The sequence below is a fragment of the Carcharodon carcharias genome, chromosome 40 (assembly GCF_017639515.1).
Source record: "Carcharodon carcharias isolate sCarCar2 chromosome 40, sCarCar2.pri, whole genome shotgun sequence".
Taxonomy (NCBI): Eukaryota; Metazoa; Chordata; class Chondrichthyes; order Lamniformes; family Lamnidae; genus Carcharodon; species Carcharodon carcharias.
In genome coordinates this window covers 2,441,701-2,456,970 of record NC_054506.1, presented here as the reverse complement: position 1 = coordinate 2,456,970, position 15,270 = coordinate 2,441,701, and the positions used below count along the sequence as shown (strand labels likewise).

Sequence of the window (15,270 nt, the reverse complement as noted above, 5' to 3'; positions counted from 1 at the left end):
AGATACATCAGAGTTTTAGAGTGAGAGGTGAGGGATATATTAGAATATTAGGGAGAATTTTGTGGGACATATCAGAGCTCGACACTGAGGAGAATCAGATATATAAATGTGTGACAGTGAGGGGAATGGGACATATCACATGGTTATTGTTTGGGGTGTGTGTTATATCAAAGTGTTACAGTGAGGGGTGTGGGATATATCAGAGTGTTACAGTGAGGGGTGTGGGATATAGCAGAGTGTTACAGTGAGGGGTGTGGGATATATCAGAGTGTTACAGTGAGGGGTGTGGGATATATCAGACTGTTACAGTGAGGGGTGTGGGGTATATCAGAGTGTTACAGTGAGGCGTGTGGGATATATCAGAGTGTTATATTGAGGGATGTGGGAGAGATCAGGGTGTTACAGTGAGGGGTGTGGGATATATCAGAGTGTTACAGTGAGGGGTGTGAGATATATCAGGGTGTTACAGTGAGGGGTGTGGGATATATCAGGGTGTTACAGTGAGGGGTGTGAGATATATCAGAGTGTTAGAGTGAGGGGTGTGGGATATATCAGGGTGTTACATTGAGGTGTGTAGGAAATATCAGGGTGTTACAGTGAGGGGTGTGAGATATATCAGGGTGTTACAGTGAGGGGTGTGGGATATATCAGAGTGTTACTGTGAGAGTGTAGGACATATCAGAATGTTACAGTGAGGGGTGTGGTATATATCAGACTGTTACAGTGAGGGGTGTGGGATATATCAGAATGTTACAGTAAGGGGTGTGGGATATATCAGAGTGTTACAGTGAGGGGTGTAGGATATATCAGAGTGTTACAGTGAGGGGTGTGGGATATATCAGTGCGTTACAGTGAGGTGTGTGGGATATATCAGAGTGTTACAGTGAGGGGTGTGGGATATATCAAAGTGTTGCAGTGAGGGATGTGGAATATATCAAAGTGTTACAGTGAGGGGTGTGGGATATATCAGAATGTTACAGTAAGGGGTGTGGGATATATCAAAGTGTTACATTGAGGGTGTGGGAATTATCAAAGTGTTACAGTGAGGCGTGTGGGATATATCAGTGTGTTACAGTGAGGTGTGTGGGATATATCAGAGTGTTACAGTGGGGGGTGTGGGATTTATCAGTGTTACTGTGAGGGGTGTGTGATATGTCAAAGTTTTAAAGTGAGCGATGTGGGACATATCAGAGTGTTACAGTGAAGGGTGTGGGATATGTCAGAGTGTTATAGTGAGGGGGTGGGATATATCAGGGTGTAACCGTGATGGGTGTGGGATATATCAGAGTGTTATAGTGAGAGGTGTGGGATATATCAGAGTGTTACAGTGAGGGGTGTGAGATAAATCAGAGTTTTAGAGTGAGAGGTGAGGGATATATTAGAATATTAGGGAGAATTTTGTGGGACATATCAGAACTCGACACTGAGGAGAATTGGATATATAAATGTGTGACAGTGAGGGGAATGGGACATATCACATCGTTATTGTTTGGGGTGTGTGTTATATCAAAGTGTTACAGTGAGGGGTGTGGGATATAGCAGAGTGTTACAGTGAGGGGTGTGGGATATATCAGTGTATTACAGTGAGGGGTGTGGGGTATATCAGAGTGTTACAGTGAGGCGTGTGGGATATATCAGAGTGTTACAGTGAGGGGTGTGGGATATGTCAGAATGTTACAGTGAGTGGTGTGGGATATATCAAAGTGTTACATTGAGGGTGTGGGAATTATCAAAGTGTTACAGTGATGGGTGTGTGATATGTCAGAGTGTTATAGTGAGGGGGTGGGATATATCAGGGTGTTACCGTGATGGTTGTGGGATATATCAGAGTGTTATAGTGAGAGGTGTGGGATATATCAGAGTGTTACAGTGAGGGGTGTGAGATACATCAGAGTTTTAGAGTGAGAGGTGAGGGATATATTAGAATATTAGGGAGAATTTTGTGGGACATATCAGAGCTCGACACTGAGGAGAATCAGATATATAAATGTGTGACAGTGAGGGGAATGGGACATATCACATGGTTATTGTTTGGGGTGTGTGTTATATCAAAGTGTTACAGTGAGGGGTGTGGGATATATCAGAGTGTTACAGTGAGGGGTGTGGGATATAGCAGAGTGTTACAGTGAGGGGTGTGGGATATATCAGAGTGTTACAGTGAGGGGTGTGGGATATATCAGACTGTTACAGTGAGGGGTGTGGGGTATATCAGAGTGTTACAGTGAGGGGTGTGGGATATATCAGTGTATTACAGTGAGGGGTGTGGGGTATATCAGAGTGTTACAGTGAGGCGTGTGGGATATATCAGAGTGTTACAGTGAGGGGTGTGGGATATGTCAGAATGTTACAGTGAGTGGTGTGGGATATATCAAAGTGTTACATTGAGGGTGTGGGAATTATCAAAGTGTTACAGTGATGGGTGTGTGATATGTCAGAGTGTTATAGTGAGGGGGTGGGATATATCAGGGTGTTACCGTGATGGTTGTGGGATATATCAGAGTGTTATAGTGAGTGGTGTGGGATATATCAGAGTGTTACAGTGAGGGGTGTGAGATACATCAGAGTTTTAGAGTGAGAGGTGAGGGATATATTAGAATATTAGGGAGAATTTTGTGGGACATATCAGAGCTCGACACTGAGGAGAATCAGATATATAAATGTGTGACAGTGAGGGGAATGGGACATATCACATGGTTATTGTTTGGGGTGTGTGTTATATCAAAGTGTTACAGTGAGGGGTGTGGGATATATCAGAGTGTTACAGTGAGGGGTGTGGGATATAGCAGAGTGTTACAGTGAGGGGTGTGGGATATATCAGAGTGTTACAGTGAGGGGTGTGGGATATATCAGACTGTTACAGTGAGGGGTGTGGGGTATATCAGAGTGTTACAGTGAGGCGTGTGGGATATATCAGAGTGTTATATTGAGGGATGTGGGAGAGATCAGGGTGTTACAGTGAGGGGTTTGGGATATATCAGAGTGTTACAGTGAGGGGTGTGAGATATATCAGGGTGTTACAGTGAGGGGTGTGGGATATATCAGGGTGTTACAGTGAGGGGTGTGAGATATATCAGAGTGTTAGAGTGAGGGGTGTGGGATATATCAGGGTGTTACATTGAGGTGTGTAGGAAATATCAGGGTGTTACAGTGAGGGGTGTGAGATATATCAGGGTGTTACAGTGAGGGGTGTGGGATATATCAGAGTGTTACTGTGAGAGTGTAGGATATATCAGAATGTTACAGTGAGGGGTGTGGGATATATCAGGGTGTTACAGTGAGGGGTGTGGGATATATCAGGGTGTTACAGTAGGGGTGTGGGATATATCAGAATGTTACAGTAAGGGGTGTGGGATATATCAGAGTGTTACAGTGAGGGGTGTAGGATATATCAGAGTGTTACAGTGAGGGGTGTGGGATATATCAGTGCGTTACAGTGAGGTGTGTGGGATATATCAGAGTGTTACAGTGAGGGGTGTGGATATATCAAAGTGTTGCAGTGAGGGATGTGGAATATATCAAAGTGTTACAGTGAGGGGTGTGGGATATATCAGAATGTTACAGTAAGGGGTGTGGGATATATCAAAGTGTTACATTGAGGGTGTGGGAATTATCAAAGTGTTACAGTGATGGGTCTGTGATATATCAGAGTGTTACAGTGAGGCGTGTGGGATATATCAGTGTGTTACAGTGAGGTCTGTGGGATATATCAGAGTGTTACAGTGGGGGGTGTGGGATTTATCAGTGTTACTGTGAGGGGTGTGTGATATGTCAAAGTTTTAAAGTGAGCGGTGTGGGACATATCACAGTGTTACAGTGAAGGGTGGGGGATATGTCAGAGTGTTATAGTGAGGGGGTGGGATATATCAGGGTGTAACCGTGATGGGTGTGGGATATATCAGAGTGTTATAGTGAGAGGTGTGGGATATATCAGAGTGTTACAGTGAGGGGTGTGAGATAAATCAGAGTTTTAGAGTGAGAGGTGAGGGATATATTAGAATATTAGGGAGAATTTTGTGGGACATATCAGAACTCGACACTGAGGAGAATTGGATATATAAATGTGTGACAGTGAGGGGAATGGGACATATCACATGGTTATTGTTTGGGGTGTGTGTTATAACAAAGTGTTACAGTGAGGGGTGTGGGATATAGCAGAGTGTTACAGTGAGGGGTGTGGGATATATCAGTGTATTACAGTGAGGGGTGTGGGGTATATCAGAGTGTTACAGTGAGGCGTGTGGGATATATCAGAGTGTTATATTGAGGGATGTGGGAGAGATCAGGGTGTTACAGTGAGGGGTGTGGGATATATCAGAGTGTTACAGTGAGGGGTGTGAGATATATCAGAGTGTTACAGTGTGGGGTGTGGGATATATCAGTGTGTTACAGTGAGGGGTGTGGGATATATCAGGGTGTTACAGTGAGGGGTGTGTGATATATCAGAGTGTTACAGTGAGGGGTGTGAGATATATCAGAGTGTTAGAGTGAGGGGTGTGGGATATATCAGGTTGTTACATTGAGGGGTGTAGGAAATATCAGGGTGTTACAGTGAGGGGTGTGAGATATATCAGGGTGTTACAGTGAGGGGTGTGGGATATATCAGAGTGTTACAGTGCGAGTGTAGGATATATCAGAATGTTACAGTGAGGGGTGTGGTATATATCAGAATGTTACAGTGAGGGGTGTGGGATATATCAAAGTGTTACAGTGAGCGGTGTGGGATATATCAGAGTGTTACAGTGAGGGGTGTGGGATATATCAGACTGTTACAGTGAGCGGTGTGGGATATATCAGAGTGTTACAGTGAGGGGTGTGGGATATATCAGAGTGTTACAGTGAGGGGTGTGGGATATATCAAAGTGTTGCAGTGAGGGGTGTGGAATATATCAAAGTGTTACAGTGAGGGGTGTGGGATATGTCAGAGTTTTAAAGTGAGCGGTGTGGGACATATCAGAGTGTTACTGTGAAGGGTGTGGGATATGTCAGAGTGTTATAGTGAGGGGGTGGGATACATCAGGGTGTTACCGTGATGGGTGTGGGATATATCAGAGTGTTATAGTGAGAGGTGTGGGATATATCAGAGTGTTACAGTGAGGGGTGTGAGATACAGCAGAGTTTTAGAGTGAGAGGTGAGGGATATATTAGAATAATGGGGGGGAATTTTGTGGGACATATCAGAGCTCGACACTGAGGAGAATCGGATAAATAAATGTGTGACAGTGAGGGGAATGGGACATATCACATGGTTATTGTTTGGGGTGTGTGTTATATCAAAGTGTTCCAGTTAGGGGTGTGGGATATATCAGAGTGTTACCGTGAGGGGTGTGGGATATATCAGAGTGTTACAGTGAGGGGTGTGGGATATATCAGAGTGTTACAGTGAGGGGTGTGGGATATATCAGAGTGTTATATTGAGGGATGTGGGAGAGATCAGGGTGTTACAGTGAGGGGTGTGGGATATATCAGAGTGTTACAGTGAGGGGGGTGAGATATATCAGGGTGTTACAGTGTTTGGTGTGGGTTATATCAGTGTGTCACAGTGAGGGGGGTGAGATATATCAGGGTGTTACAGTGAGGGGTGTGGGATATATTAGAGTGTTACAGTGAGGGGTGTGTGATATATCAGAGTGTTACAGTGAGGGGTGTGAGATATATCAGAGTGTTAGAGTGAGGGGTGTGAGATATATCAGGGTGTTACATTGAGGGGTGTAGGATATATCAGGGTGTTACAGTGAGGGGTGTGAGATATATCAGGGTGTTACAGTGAGGGGTGTGGGATATATCAGAGTGTTACAGTGAGAGTGTAGGATATATCAGAATGTTACAGTGAGGGGTGTGGGATATATCAGAATGTTACAGTGAGGGGTGTGGGATATATCAAAGTGTTGCAGTGAGGAGTGTGGAATATATCAAAGTGTTACAGTGAGGGGTGTGGGATATATCAGAATGTTACAGAAAGGGGTGTGGGATATATCAAAGTGTTACATTGAGGGTGTGGGAATTATCAAAGTGTTACAGTGAGGTGTGTGTGATATATCAGAGTGTTACAGTGAGGGGTATGGGATATATCAGAGTATTACGGTGAGGGGTGTGGGATATATCAGAGTATTATAGTGAGGTGGTGGGATATATCAGGGTGTTACCGTGATGGATGTGGGATACATAAGAGTGATACAGTGAGGGGTGCGGGATATATCAGAGAGTTACAGTGAGGGGTGTAGGATATATCAGGGTGTTACAGTGAGGGGTGTGAGATATATCAGGGTGTTACAGTGAGGGGTGTGGGATATATCAGAGTGTTACAGTGAGAGTGTAGGATATATCAGAATGTTACAGTGAGCGGTGTGGGATATATCAGAATGTTACAGTGAGGGGTGTGGGATATATCAGAGTGTTACAGTGAGGGGTGTGGGTTATATCAGAATGTTACAGTAAGGGGTGTGGGATATATCAAAGTGTTACATTGAGGGTGTGGGAATTATCAAAGTGTTACAGTGAGGTGTGTGTGTGCTATATCAGAGTGTTACAGTGAGGGGTGTGGGATATATCAGTGTGTTACAGTGAGGGGTGTGGGATATATCATTGTGTTACAGTGAGGGATGTGGGATTTATCAGTGTTACTGTGAGGGGTGTGTGATATGTCAGAGTTTTAAAGTGAGCGGTGTGGGACATATCAGAGTGTTACAGTGAAGGGTATGTGATATATCAGAGCGTAACAGTGAGAGGTGTGGGATATATCAGAGTGTTACAGTGAGGGGTGTGGGATATATCAGAGTGTTACATTGACGGGTGTGTGATATATCAGAGTGTTACAGTGAGCGGTGTGGGTTATATCAGAGTGTTACAGTGAGGGGTGTGGGATATATCAGTGTGTTACAGTGAGTGGTGTGGGATATATCAGAGTGTTACAGTGAGGGGTGTGGGATATATCAGTGTGTTACAGTGAGTGGTGTGGGATATATCAGAGTGTTACAGTGAGGGGTGTGAGTTATATCAGAGTGTTACAGTGAGGGGTGTGGGATATATCAGAGTGTTACAGTGAGGGGTGTGGGGTATATCAGTGTGTTACAGTGAGGGTTGTGGGATATATCAGAGTGTTACAGCGAGGGGTGTGAGATATATCAGAGTGTTACAGTGAGGGGTGTGAGATATATCAGAGTGTTACAGTGAGGGGTGTGGGTATATCAGAGTGTTACAGTGAGGGGTGCGGGATATATCAGAGTGTTACAGTGAGGGGTGTAGGATATATCAGAGTGTTACAGTGAGGGGTGTGGGATATATCAGGGTGTTACAGTGAGGGGTGGGGGTTACATCAGAGTGTTACAGTGAGGGGTGTGGGATATATCAGAATGTTACAGTGAGGGGTGTGAGATATATCAAAGTGTTACAGTGAGGGGTGTGGGATATATCTGAGTGTTACAGTGAGGGGTGTGGGGTATATCAGAGTGTTACAGTGAGTGGTGTGGGATAAATCAGAGTGTTACAGTGAGGGGTGTGGGATATATCAGGGTGTTACAGTGAGGGCTGTGAGATATATCAGTGATACATTGAGGAGTGTGGGATATACCAGAATGTTACAGTGAGGGGTGTGAGATATATCAAAGTGTTACAGTGAGGGGTGTGGGATATATCTGAGTGTTACAGTGAGGGGTGTGGGGTATATCAGATTGTTACAGTGAGTGGTGTGGGATAAATCAGAGTGTTACAGTGAGGGGTGCTGTATGTATCAGAGTCTTACAGTGAGGGGTGTGGGATATATCAGAATGTTACAGTGAGTGGTGTGGGATAAATCAGAGTGTTACAGTGAGGGGTGTTGTATATATCAGAGTCTTACAGTGAGGTGTGTGGGATGTATCAGTGTGCTACAGTGAGTTGTGTGGGATATATCAAAATGTTACAGTGAGCGGTGTGGGATATATCAGAATGTTACAGTGAGGGGTGTGGGGTAGATCAGAGAGTTACAGTGAGGGGTGTGGGATGTAACAGTGTGCTACAGTGAGGGGTGTGGGTTATATCAGAGTGTTACAGTGAGGGGTGTGGGATATATCAGTGTGTTACAGTGACCGGCGTGGGATATATCAGAGTGTTACAGTGAGGTGTGTGGGATATATCAGAGAGTTACAGTGAGGGGTGGGGGATATATCAGAGTGTTACAGTGAGGTGTGTGGGATATATCAGTGTTACAGTGAGTGGTGTGGGATATATCAGTGTGTTACAGTGAGGGGTGTGGGATATATCAGAGTGTTACAGTGAGGGTGTGGGATATATCAGTGTGTTACAGTGAGCAGTGTGGGATATATCAGTGTTACAGTGAAGGGTCTGGGATATATCAGAGTGTTACAATGAGGGGTCTGGGATATATCAGTATTATTACTCTGAAGGGTGGGTGATTTATCAGAGTGTTACAGTAAGGGGCGTGGGATATAGAGAGTTTTAAAGTGAGTGGTGTGGTACATATTAGAGTGTTAATGTGAGGGGTGTGAGATATATCAGAGTTTTAAAGTGAGGGGTGTGGGATATATCAGAGTATTATAGTGAGGTGGTGGGATATATCAGGGTGTTACCGTGATGGATGTGGGATACATAAGAGTGATACAGTGAGGGGTGCGGGATATATCAGAGAGTTACAGTGAGGGGTGTAGGATATATCAGGGTGTTACAGTGAGGGGTGTGAGATATATCAGGGTGTTACAGTGAGGGGTGTGGGATATATCAGAGTGTTACAGTGAGAGTGTAGGATATATCAGAATGTTACAGTGAGCGGTGTGGGATATATCAGAATGTTACAGTGAGGGGTGTGGGATATATCAGAGTGTTACAGTGAGGGGTGTGGGTTATATCAGAATGTTACAGTAAGGGGTGTGGGATATATCAAAGTGTTACATTGAGGGTGTGGGAATTATCAAAGTGTTACAGTGAGGTGTGTGTGTGCTATATCAGAGTGTTACAGTGAGGGGTGTGGGATATATCAGTGTGTTACAGTGAGGGGTGTGGGATATATCATTGTGTTACAGTGAGGGATGTGGGATTTATCAGTGTTACTGTGAGGGGTGTGTGATATGTCAGAGTTTTAAAGTGAGCGGTGTGGGACATATCAGAGTGTTACAGTGAAGGGTATGTGATATATCAGAGCGTAACAGTGAGAGGTGTGGGATATATCAGAGTGTTACAGTGAGGGGTGTGGGATATATCAGAGTGTTACATTGACGGGTGTGTGATATATCAGAGTGTTACAGTGAGCGGTGTGGGTTATATCAGAGTGTTACAGTGAGGGGTGTGGGATATATCAGTGTGTTACAGTGAGTGGTGTGGGATATATCAGAGTGTTACAGTGAGGGGTGTGGGATATATCAGTGTGTTACAGTGAGTGGTGTGGGATATATCAGAGTGTTACAGTGAGGGGTGTGAGTTATATCAGAGTGTTACAGTGAGGGGTGTGGGATATATCAGAGTGTTACAGTGAGGGGTGTGGGGTATATCAGTGTGTTACAGTGAGGGTTGTGGGATATATCAGAGTGTTACAGCGAGGGGTGTGAGATATATCAGAGTGTTACAGTGAGGGGTGTGAGATATATCAGAGTGTTACAGTGAGGGGTGTGGGTATATCAGAGTGTTACAGTGAGGGGTGCGGGATATATCAGAGTGTTACAGTGAGGGGTGTAGGATATATCAGAGTGTTACAGTGAGGGGTGTGGGATATATCAGGGTGTTACAGTGAGGGGTGGGGGTTACATCAGAGTGTTACAGTGAGGGGTGTGGGATATATCAGAATGTTACAGTGAGGGGTGTGAGATATATCAAAGTGTTACAGTGAGGGGTGTGGGATATATCTGAGTGTTACAGTGAGGGGTGTGGGGTATATCAGAGTGTTACAGTGAGTGGTGTGGGATAAATCAGAGTGTTACAGTGAGGGGTGTGGGATATATCAGGGTGTTACAGTGAGGGCTGTGAGATATATCAGTGATACATTGAGGAGTGTGGGATATACCAGAATGTTACAGTGAGGGGTGTGAGATATATCAAAGTGTTACAGTGAGGGGTGTGGGATATATCTGAGTGTTACAGTGAGGGGTGTGGGGTATATCAGATTGTTACAGTGAGTGGTGTGGGATAAATCAGAGTGTTACAGTGAGGGGTGCTGTATGTATCAGAGTCTTACAGTGAGGGGTGTGGGATATATCAGAATGTTACAGTGAGTGGTGTGGGATAAATCAGAGTGTTACAGTGAGGGGTGTTGTATATATCAGAGTCTTACAGTGAGGTGTGTGGGATGTATCAGTGTGCTACAGTGAGTTGTGTGGGATATATCAAAATGTTACAGTGAGCGGTGTGGGATATATCAGAATGTTACAGTGAGGGGTGTGGGGTAGATCAGAGAGTTACAGTGAGGGGTGTGGGATGTAACAGTGTGCTACAGTGAGGGGTGTGGGTTATATCAGAGTGTTACAGTGAGGGGTGTGGGATATATCAGTGTGTTACAGTGACCGGCGTGGGATATATCAGAGTGTTACAGTGAGGTGTGTGGGATATATCAGAGAGTTACAGTGAGGGGTGGGGGATATATCAGAGTGTTACAGTGAGGTGTGTGGGATATATCAGTGTTACAGTGAGTGGTGTGGGATATATCAGTGTGTTACAGTGAGGGGTGTGGGATATATCAGAGTGTTACAGTGAGGGTGTGGGATATATCAGTGTGTTACAGTGAGCAGTGTGGGATATATCAGTGTTACAGTGAAGGGTCTGGGATATATCAGAGTGTTACAATGAGGGGTCTGGGATATATCAGTATTATTACTCTGAAGGGTGGGTGATTTATCAGAGTGTTACAGTAAGGGGCGTGGGATATAGAGAGTTTTAAAGTGAGTGGTGTGGTACATATTAGAGTGTTAATGTGAGGGGTGTGAGATATATCAGAGTTTTAAAGTGAGTGGTGTGAGATATATCAGAGTGTTAGAGTGAGAGGTGTGGGATATATTAGAATATTAGGGAGAAAGAATGGTGTGGGACATATCAGAGCGTGACACTGAGGAGAATCGGATATATAAATGTGTGACAGTGTGAGGAATGGGACATATCATATCGTTATTGTTTGGGGTGTGCGTTATATCAGAGTGTTTCAGTGAGGGGTGTGTGTTATATCAGAGTGTTACAGTGAGCGATGTGGGAGAGATCAGGGTGTTACAGTGAGGTATGTGGCATATATCAGTGTTACAGTGAGTGGTGTGGCTTATATCAGAGCGGTACAGTGAGGGGTGTGGGATATATCAGAATGTTACAGTGAGGGGAGTAGGATATATCATGGTGTTACAGTGAGGGGTGTGGGATATATCAGAGTGATACAGTGTGGTGTGTGGGGTATGTCAGAGTGTTACAGTGAGGGGTGTGGGATATATCAGAATGTTACAGTGAGGGGTATGGGATATATCAGTGTGTTCCAGTGAGCTGTGTGGGATGTATCAGTGGGCTACAGTGAGGTGTGTGGGATATATCAAAGTGTTATAGTGAGTGGTGTGGAAGATACCAGGGTGTTACAGTGGATGCTGTTGGACACATCAGAATTTTACAGTGAGTGTTATGGGATATACCACAGTGTTACAGTGGGTGTGAGTGATATATCAGAATGTTACAGTGAGTGGTGTGGTATATATCAGAGTTTTTCAGTGAAAGGTGTGGGATATATCAGAGTGTTAGAGTAAGAGATGTGGGATATATTTCAATATTAGTGAGAATGATTTGGGACTTATCAGAGCATCACAGTGAGGGGAATCGGATGTATCAAAGTGTTACAGTGAGGGGAATGGGACATATCAGGTTGTTATAGTTAGGTGTGTGGGGTATATCAGACTGTTACAAGGAGGGGTGTGGGATACATCAGAGTGTTATAGTGAGGGGTCTGGGATATATCAGTATAGTTACTCTGAAGGGTGTGTGATTTATCAGAGTGTTACAGTGGGGGGGTGGGATTTATCAGAGTGTTACAGTGAGGGGTGTGAGATATATCAGAGTTTTAAAGTGAGGGGTGTGGGACATATCAGAGTTTTAAAGTGAGGGGTGTGGGACATATCAGAGTGTTAAGGTGAGGGTTGTGAGATATATGAGAGTTTAAAAGTGAGGTGTCTGGGATATATCAGAGTGTTACAGTGAGGCGTGTGGGGGTATATCAGAGTGTTACAGTGAGGGGTGTGGGATATATCAGGGTTTTAAAATGAGGGCTGTGGGATATATCAGAGTGTTACAGTGAGGGGTGTGGGATATATCAGAGTGTTATAGTGAGGGGTGTGAGATACATCAGAGTGTTGCATTGAGGGGTGTGGGATATATCAGAGTTTTAAAATGAGGGGTGTGGGATATATCAGAGTGTTACAGTGAGGGGTGTGGGATGTATCAGAGTGTTATAGTGAGGGGTGTGAGATACATCAGAGTGTTGCATTGAGAGGTGTGGGATATATCAGAGTGTTACAGTGAGGGGTGTGAGATACATCAGAGTGTTCGGGTGAGAGGTGTGGGATATATTAGAATATTAGGGAGAATGGTGTGGGACATATCAGAGCGTGACACTGAGGAGAATCGGATATATAAATGTGACAGTGAGGGGAATGGAACATATCACATCGTTATATTTTGGGGTGTGCGTTATATCAGAATGTTACAGTGAGGGATGTGGGAGAGATCAGGGTGTTACAGTGAGGGGTGTGGGATATATCAGGGTGTTACAGTGAGGGGTGTGGGATATATCAGAGTGTTACAGTGAGGGGTGTGGGATATATCAGGGTGTTACAGTGAGGGGTGTGAGATATATCAGAGTGATACAGTGAGGGGTGTGAGATATATCAAAGTTTTACAGTGAGGGGTGTGGGATATATCTGAATGTTACAGTGAGGGGTGTGGGGTATATCAGAGTGTTACAGTGAGTGGTGTGGGATATATAAGAGAGTTACAGTGAGGTGTGTGGGATGCATCAGTGTGCTACAGAGAGTTGTGTGGGATATATCAGTGTTACAGTGAGGGGTGTGGGATATATCAGAGAGTTACAGTGAGGGGTGCGGGATATATCAGAGTGTTACAGTGAGGTGTGTGGGATCTATCAGTGTGCTACAGTGAGATGTGTGGGATATATCAGAGTGTTACAGTGAGGAGTGTGGGATATATCAGAGTGTTACAGTATGGGTTGAGGGATATATCAGAGTGTTACAGTGAGGGGTGCGAGATATATCAGAGTGTTACAGTGAGGGGTGTGGGTTATATCAGAGTGTTACAGTGAGGGGTGTGGGATATATCAGAGTGTTACAGTGAGGGGTGTGGGTTATATCAGAGTCTTCATGCGAGAGGGTTTGAATGTATGAATAAACTACACTGCTGATTTAAACCTCGAAAGATGTTGCTGCTTCTACCTTTAAAGTCAAACCTCAAACTGAGTGTTTGGGTAAACACACCACAGCCTATTTCCAACATGAAAACACCCCTGCTTACGGACAGAGGGTCAGAAATTAAAGGAGCTCAGATTTGCCTCCGTTCACTCTCTGTAACAGTTTGAGTGAGGTTCAGCTTCCTACCTTGGACTCTCAGCCCTATCGCAATAGCCAAACTGATGATTAAGACAATGAGGCAGGCGATGCCAAGATATGTTGAAGTTATTGAGCTTCTTCCTCCAGCTTTTTCCTGTCCAGTTTGACCTGGAATAGAGAAGTAAAGATTGACCCATGTTGAGCAGCCTGTGTAACTGTATAGAACAGACAATGGTGACATATCTACCTCCCTTATCGAGAGAAACAACAACCACGTTACTCGTTTATATCCCTCGTTTCACATCCCAGCGCATGGTACAGGAGGATTATCAAAGAGAATTGAACTCCGAGTCACACAGGGAGATATTAGGGATAGGAAAGCAAAAGCTCAGACACAGAGATCGGTACAAGGGGCGACTTAAAGGAGGAGAGAGAAACAGAGAAATTGAGTCAGAGAGAAAGAGAGAGAGTGAGAGAGAGAGAGAGAGAGATAGATAGGCGGAGAGGTTCAATGAAAGGTTTTTGCAGTTTTAGGGCCCAGGCAGCTGAAGGGTTTGGGAAATAATCATAGGTACAGAGTAAAGCTCCCTCTACACTGTCCCTGTCAAACACTCCCAGGACAGGTACAGCACGGGGTTAGATACAGAGTAAATCTCCCTCTACACCGTCCCCATCAAACACTCCAGGACAGGTACAGCACGGGGTTAGATACAGAGTAAATCTCCCTCTACACTGTCCCCATCAAACACTCCCAGGACAGGTACAGCACGGGGTTAGATACCAAGTAAAGCTCCCTCTACACCATCCCCATTAAACACTCCCAGGACAGGTACAGCACGCGGTTAGATACAGAGTAAAGCTCCCTCTACACCATCCCCATTAAACACTCCCAGGACAGGTACAGCACGGGGTTAGATACAGAGTAAAGCTCCCTCTACACCGTCCCCATCAAACACTCCCAGGACAGGTACAGCACGGGGTTAGATACAGAGTAAAGCTCCCTCTACACTGTCCCCATCAAACACTCCCAGGAGAGGTACAGCACGGGGTTAGATACAGAGTAAAGCTCCCTCTACACCGTCCCTATCAAACACTCCCAGGACAGGTACAGCGTGGGGTTAGATAGAGAGTAAAGTTTTCCCTGCACTGTCTTTATCAAACTCTCAATCTCCCTTTCTGTCTCTCTTCCTCTCTTCCTCTGTTTCTGTTTGTCCCTCTTTCTCTATGCATACTTGTCTCTCTCACTCTCCGTGTCTTTCTCTCTCTCTCTCACTCACTCTTGTCATTCTCTTTCTCGTTCTTGCTCTATTTCTCTCTCTGTTTCTCCATCTCCACCTCTCTTTCTCTCTCTCTATCTCGCTTTCCCTCTCCTTGCATCTCCGTCTCTCTCCCTCCATTGAACAGTTTAACCTACGTTCACTGGGGACTGTCATGCTCTGTCTCGTACTCATGTACTCGGTGTCCTGCTCCATGGTTTGTGTCTGAGGGGTCTCTCTCCTCCGTTCCTGTCCTGTCTGCTTCTCTCTCTCTCCCAGATGTGTCTCAGTCTTTCCTCAAACTCAATGTCAGGGTGAAAACTTCCTCAAAACTGTTCCTGCCTCTTGGTGCCATTTCACAATGACACTTCCCCTGAGATCAGAATGAGAGGCTGGTTGTACTGACCCCAGAGGCAGCAGTCCCTCTCTCTCAATCTCTCTCACCTTCTCTCTCTCTGTCTCACTCTCTCTCACCATCTCTCTCTCTGTCTCCCTCTCTCTCAATCTCT

General features: G+C 44.9%; 1 protein-coding gene across 1 annotated transcript in view; it reads right to left on the bottom strand.

Annotated features, from left to right (window-relative positions):
* The window catches only part of LOC121273150 (C-type lectin domain family 17, member A-like), a 54,526-nt gene extending 39,549 nt beyond the window's left edge, over positions 1-14,977 (bottom strand). Inside the window, exons 1-2 of the mRNA XM_041180111.1 lie at positions 14,920-14,977; positions 13,554-13,673 (exon numbers count right to left, since the gene is read on the bottom strand). Of these exons, the coding sequence (XP_041036045.1) occupies positions 13,554-13,673; positions 14,920-14,977 (178 nt within the window). The remainder of the gene's footprint in view (positions 1-13,553; positions 13,674-14,919) is intronic.
* Between the last annotated feature and the right edge of the window lie 293 nt (positions 14,978-15,270).